Source organism: Citrus sinensis, chromosome 2 (assembly GCF_022201045.2).
Source record: "Citrus sinensis cultivar Valencia sweet orange chromosome 2, DVS_A1.0, whole genome shotgun sequence".
Classification (NCBI taxonomy): Eukaryota; Viridiplantae; Streptophyta; class Magnoliopsida; order Sapindales; family Rutaceae; genus Citrus; species Citrus sinensis.
This window is the reverse complement of record NC_068557.1, coordinates 29,108,289-29,115,420: the sequence shown is the minus strand read 5'-3', so window position 1 is coordinate 29,115,420 and position 7,132 is coordinate 29,108,289. Positions and strand designations below refer to the sequence as shown.

The 7,132-nt window shown below is 32.0% G+C and overlaps 1 protein-coding gene across 1 annotated transcript; it reads left to right on the top strand.

The window, feature by feature from the left end:
* Positions 1-5,615: 5,615 nt before the first annotated feature.
* LOC102615274 (U-box domain-containing protein 8) lies at positions 5,616-7,132 on the top strand. The gene has a single exon (XM_052434813.1). It carries the CDS (start codon positions 5,758-5,760, stop codon positions 6,874-6,876), a length of 1,119 nt encoding a protein of 372 aa, XP_052290773.1. The 5' UTR covers positions 5,616-5,757; the 3' UTR covers positions 6,877-7,132.

Genomic DNA, 7,132 nt, shown 5'->3' with positions numbered 1-7,132 from the left:
CGCATCCATCGAGTGAGTACCTGTACAAACGGTCCAAACGAACGCAAAGAAAATGGCGATGCTCATGGAACACGTTTTCTCTTTATTGTTATTATCATAATCAAAAGGACGGGTCCCTTTTGTCTTCAAATCAATCAAGTTTGTTGACGCGTTAGCTTTTCTATTATTTTCTTTTCTTTTTTTTTCTTTTTTTTTCTTTTTTTTTAAGCATTTTGGGGTCGAGATTAATGAACCAGTCTCGTCCACCTATCACTATCTTCACCTTTCCCTTTCTCAAACCCCGTAAATTAATGCAAATTTGGAAAAAAAAATATTGTAAATTTAACGCAAGCCACCAGTTTTTGAACAGCTGTCACGTGATAATTGACCTTAATCTTAAGTTCTTAACCCCCCCTCCCCCCCCCCAACTCTTTTCTATTTCAGTAAAATTGAAGAATTTTGCGTTTTCTTTAATATTCACCATTTATTTTCTTTTTCAGCAAAACGCAAAACGCAAACTTGATACAAACATCAACTAAAAATTAGGGTAGGATCTTGATCCTCGATTTACAAGTTTCGGAGAACACTTTTTTTTTTTAAATTAATTCATGACTCTTGATAGTGTATTGGGCATTTTCTTAAAGACATGTTTGGTATATTGGACTAGATTAAAATTTAATGCGTAATATGTCATAATAAGTCACGGAGAATACATCATATTATTTTTGTCTCGAGAGTAAATATCGTAAGCATGTTGTTTATAAATTCATCATTTAGATGACATACCGTACAATATATGAAACATGCATACTAGATACATTGGAATAGGCTACAAGACCTGTATAACATGTCACTTATTTTTTCCTTTTTCTAAATTACATGTTGTATTACTAACTAATTGAATTATTCAAATAAAAATAATATAAGTTTAATTATTTTTTTCATTTTTTTATATACGCATAGGAACAATTGTAAGTATTTTATGTAAAGAACAAATTAGCGACTGTTAATTATCATGAATCATGTTATTAAATTATTTTTTAATTAATATATTGAATTAATTATGGATAAAAATTAACAACTTAATAAATTAATATTACATTTATTTCTAATTAATATTTAACGTTCAAATTATTAGTTAATAAAAAATAAACAAATAAATATCAAAATTCGAGTTATAATATTTTTATAATAAAAAATTTATTTAATATTATTTTAAACGTATAAAGGTTATCCTCGCCGGTGAAGATGGGAACATATTTTTATGGTTATCACACGGAAGCTCGAAAGCGCGGGGGCAGGATAAAAGAGTGGGGCATGGGATTAAATTAAAGTTTATTAAAATAATTCAGTCCTAATATTTTTCTTCTTTCCACTGTCGAGCAAACGCAACCTAGTAATTGACGCGGGTGACATTTGAGATCGATCTTATCTTCAATTTTTTTTTTTTTTTTTTACAATTAATGATCTTATCAACTTGAATCATGATATATAAATGGGGGACTCGACTAGCTTACAGAATCTGTAAGGTACAGACTGCAGCATCAGCCGTTGGATGTGGTTGGATGTGGAGTGAGAAACTAAACAATAGAAAATCGGATGGTGGGATGACGGGAGATGTTTGTTACAGAATCTGTACCATAAACAGGTCCATAAATGGGCGGCCTCCGACGTACAGAAATTTCTGCGCTGCCGAATTTTGTATTTTGGCATCATTTGAGTACGGAGATAGATTAAACGTGCAAAGGGAATAAATTCCTTTTCCTTGTGGCATTTACACCCAGCAGCAAAGCAACCAATTTACCTCGACACAACCACTAAATACACAAGAATTCATTCTGATATTGTGAGGGGTTGTTTTGTTGGTTGCCAAACGTTGAAGGTTGAAAAAAGTTTCCTCAGAAGACTGCGAAAGTAGGAATATGATTTTTTTCTGATCTGAATTATATTGATCTCTTAAATATTTTCTGTCATATATTTTTTAATGGTAGTGTATGGTAAAATTTAATTTTATTTATTTATTTTTATTTATTAACAACCAATCAGTAATTAATTGGTTTGCTCAAAACATGATCAGATCATGAGAGAATCTTGATCCGCAGAAATATTGTTATTTGGCTTCTATAGTTCTATATAATGACAGCTGAGTTTAGACAACTGGCTCATCCGTTATACATTTGTTTTGCCTCTTTCCTACTTGGCCATTCAAGGGCATAGAATCGTCCCATAATTTTTTGTGACATAAAACTATTGATGTGCTAATAATTTATATATTATTTTAATAATTTTTAACTTAATTTTATATCAAATTATATTTTTTATATTAATTTTTATATTTTGTTATTTTAGATATAACCTGAGATTAAAAAAGAATTAAATTAAAATATTTAGAAAGAAATATACTTAAAAGGATAAAAAAGAATAAATAATTTAATTGAAATAAATTAAGGAAAATTTAATTTAATTAATCATCGTGGCATACATTCACGTGGGAGCATTAAAGAATTAATTGACAATTTAAATGGCAAGCATGTGGTGGGCTTATTGTTGGCGGCTTGGCTTGATTTGTTTTAAATCCTTTTGAGTTAAGGATTTGAGGCCAAGCGTTACCATATAAAAGGGGCGGTCAGCATTATTAAAAGAGAAGGCCACGGATTGAAAGCATTAAAAAGACACGAGCAGAACCGAATCAAAAGGAGAAGCCGACAGAAAAAGAAGAGAAACAACAGCCGCATGAGAGCAAGCGAGGCTGATTGAAAATTTCCATAGAGGTTAATCAGATGTAGAGATATAATGGGTTAATATGTGAGGATATTTTTTATATTACTCAATAGAGAATATTGAATAAATTAAAATTACTATCAACATGAGTAATAGATTTTAATAGTATAAATAGAAGATTAAATTAGATTGGTTATGGTGAGGTTGGATGCCCTAGTGTCGTAATCTCTTTGTAATTTCTTGTATTTTTATATAAATTTTTAGTTACTTTATTTTTTTAATTTTTAATTTAAATTCACTTATACAATTATTCAAATAAATTAATATTAGAATAATTTCAATAAGTAATAAGATATACAATTTTTATATAACGATATACTACTCTTTATTGTATTATTTGTACCGACTAATACACTTGTGAAATTAGGCACCAACTGTGCTGTGAAAAACATCCTTGGGAGAGCATAATGAAACAAGTAAATAAGAATGATCGCGTTCCTCTTCCTCCTTTGGAAAGTTAAAGGAAGCCCCTCAGTCCTATGCTCCGACAAACAAGAATCTAAGACCAATGCAACTATAACTGATGGAGTGGGGTAGTAATAGCCTAATAGGGTAGTGATATTTGAACAAAAAATATTATAAAAAAATTACAAATTAAGTGATAAATTTGCGTTCAATTTTACATTTGGCATCAGTATAAGAAAATTACAAAGTAGGTAGGTTAGTGAATTGACAATAGCGACCAAAAAATATATATTAATAATTGTAATAGATGATATGATGTTCTGTAGAAGACAAATTAATAAATAAATTAAATATTTAAAAGGTAATATCACATTTGCTGCTTACTATTTAAACAGTTACAGTTTTTAAAGATATTTAAAGACTTGCTTTAATAAGACTCTTACATGCTATCCAATAAAAACATGTTTGTAATGCCATTATGTGTCCTGAATTTACTTCTTCTTCTTCTTATTATTATTATTTCTATTATTATGATCATCACTAATACTTTCAACAGCATGAAAAATTCAAATAAAATCAGAACTAAAATTTTGTCAATAATGATAAAATTACATTTTGTTATTTTCGTATTTATTATTATTATTATTGTGTCCGTAGAAATAAGAGCAAACCTCAGGATAATCCCTATTCACAAGTCCTGCGATGCAACAAATCTACATCAATCTATTTTATTAATGAATTAAAGGCAAAATGACAATTGAACCCTTAATGTTTAAAAATAAGGGGACAAAAAACCGCTAAACATTATTTCAAAAGACATAGAGACCCTTATAGGTTAGTAAACTAAATTCCGTTTGTTAGGATGGAATATTCCCATTCTAGTGTAAAATGACTTGTTTACCTCCTCATCATTCAATAAAAAAGGTTAATTTTTGACTTACTACAAATGACGATTGGCACAATGTTTTTGCACTTATTTAATATAATATTTATTGAATAAAAGGCACATACATAATGATAATAATTATTAGATTTAATATTTACCAAAATTAACATACATATTAATATAAAAAATAATTAAATTTTTTTAATGAAAAGAAAAACAATTAACTTAAAATAAGTTTATTTCAACGTCCTTCTTCTCTCCTCCCTTTCTTGTGGAGAGGGATAAAACAATCAATGTTTTTTCATTTCTATGTTAATTATTAGATGTATTTCCATTTGTTTTTATCTCATCGTGAGAGTTTTATTTTTGAGAAATTATCCACCGACCACCTATTTTTTAGTTGATTTCCACTAAAAGTTACATTTTCTTGCACTTTTCCACTTCCGTTTGCATTCTTTTATAACCTTGCTGATGTCATAGGGATAAAATTATCATTTTACTTGCATAACAAAAATCAATGTCATTTAAACTCGGTAGAAAGAGGAAAAAAAAGTAAAAATATTCTAGATTATTTTGTTTAATTTATTATCTAATGTCTAAATTGCAAAGAAAAATTGAAGTAATTTATTTTTTTTTCATTTAATTAGGATGAAATAGTAATTTTACATTAAGGAGGTAAAATAGTCATTTTGTTAATATTATGTTAGCTTCTCTCACAGAGTTTAGACGGCAGTAAAAAATAATACATTTTATAACTTCAGGTGGAAATCAACTATAAAAAAAAATACATGTGTATTTTTTAAAAAGTTCGAAAAAACATGTGGTCGGTTGATAATTTGCTTTTATTTTTACTTAGTATTATTTATGGGAGTTTTATCTCTTTTTTTGTTTTTACTTTGTTAGGATCAATTATTAAATCGGGTATTATCTTTTTATTTGGTTCCTATTTTGTTAAAATTAAATATGGGAGATTTTTCACACTTTTTTTATTGTTTTTTTTTTAGTCTTTTGCACGTGAATAAGAAACATTACTTTCGTCGTCTATAACTATAGATATAATTAAATATCGTTTAAGTAGATATTTATTTTCTAGCTGGAGCTCTTCTAAGTTATAAATAACATTGATTTAAACAATAAAATAAATCGTGTCATGTGTACTTTTAGGATAAAATATATTAAATTACTTTAAATTTGCTAATAAATTTTTTCAATTTCTTAAAGTCTTTTCTCTTTTAATAAATGATGTGTCCAAAGCTCAAAGCGGCCTTTCTTCAAAAAAATCAAATCCTATAAAAATATAAATGAGAGTAAGGATAGGATACGATTTTATTTTTTTTGGTTCAATTTCATTTTTTTTTTTTTTTTTTTTTGCGCAAAGTGATAATGTCAATGGTGAAATACAGGAGTTAGTAGCTAAATTAGGAAGTGAATTGAATGAAAAATGTCAATAAATTAGTTGCCTAAGATACCCTTAAGAGTTGTGGAGGCTTGCGTTTGCAAATATCAACGGCTCACCAGGGGCATTACGGTCAGTCAGTCCGTTATATAACAATAGGTTCAGTTCGGTTTAGTAGATAGGGGTCCTGCATTTGCTGGACAGATAGATGAAACTGAAAATCTCATAGGCAGCAGCAGCGGCAGCAGTTTCCAAAAACCTTATAAACCCCTCTCGAGTTAGCTGTGTTCGAGACCGAGTCAAAGTAGATATGGCGACTCAGTTCCCGGACGATTTCAAGTGTCCGATTTCTCTAGAAATAATGTCCGACCCGGTCATACTCTCCTCTGGCCACACCTTTGACCGAGCGTCAATCCAACGGTGGCTGGACTCCGGTCACCGTACTTGTCCAATTACTAAACTACCCCTCCCTGACCAACCCTCTCTTATCCCCAACCACGCTCTGAGATCTTTAATTTCCAATTTTACCCGCACCCCATTACCGAAACCACAGCTCGAACACGCAAACCCGAACCCACAAACCCTAATCTCCGTGCTCACATCAAAATCTTCCCCTCTCGAGTCCAAACTCGAGTCGCTCACTCAACTCACTAAGCTATCCAAACGCGACTCGGCTTCCCGGAGAAAACTCACTGAATCCGGCGCCGTGTCGGCCGTTTTAAACTGTCTCAAGATCCACTCGGACGGTTTTACCCTACAAGAAAAAGCGCTCTCTTTGCTGCTCAATTTATCCCTTGACGACGATAACAAAGTGGGTCTGGTTGCTGAAGGGGCAGTAAGCCGGGTCGTGGCGGCGTTACGGTTCGGGTCTCCTGATTGCCGGGCTATAGCAGCGACGATAATAACGAGTTTAGCTGTAGTGGAAGTGAACAAAGCAACCATCGGGGATTATCCATATGCGATTAACGCTTTGGTATCCCTATTACAGAACGGGAAGTTGATCAGAGAGAAAAAAGAAGCTGCAACAGCTTTATACGCTTTAACGTCGTTTCCTGAGAACAGGAAGCGGGTAGTGTCTTGCGGAGCGGTGCCAATACTGATGAGACTAGCGGATGCTGGGCTGGAGAGGGCAGTGGAGGTGTTGAGTATTTTAGTGAAATGCAAGGAAGGAAGAGAGGAGATGATGAGAGTAAGTGGGTGTGTGGGAGTGTTTGTCAAAATGTTGAAGACGGGGAGTTCAAGAGCGGTTCAGTGTTCACTTTTTACTTTGAGTTGTTTGTGTTGTTGTAGTCAGGAAATTTGTGGGGATTCAAGAAAAGAAGGGGTTTTGGATATTTGTATGGGGTTGTTGGAGGATGACAATGAGAAGGTTAGGAGAAATGCCAATAATTTGATTCAGACTCTAAGTGGAAATCCATCTATGCAGTGACAGTGATGGCGAAACCAGTCGCGGTAAGTTCCTTGTTGTGGGTTATATTTTGGTGGATGCCTGGACGGATAGCTGTTCATGTAAAAAAAAAAAAAATTGTTTTTTCTTTCTTTTTTTATGTTGTACATCGGAATAAAGGTGGCATTGAGAGCTTGCTCTCTGGTTAATAGATGTTTCAGTGTAGAAAGTATCACATTTTATCTGAATTGTAATTGGAAATTGGCTTCTTGGTAAAGCAATCCTTTCCTCCAATCAA

Excerpts from the sequence above, each read along its gene's own strand:
- LOC102615274 (XM_052434813.1), top strand. The coding sequence starts at position 5,758 with ATGGCGACTCAGTTCCCGGACGATTTCAAGTGTCCGATTTCTCTAGAA.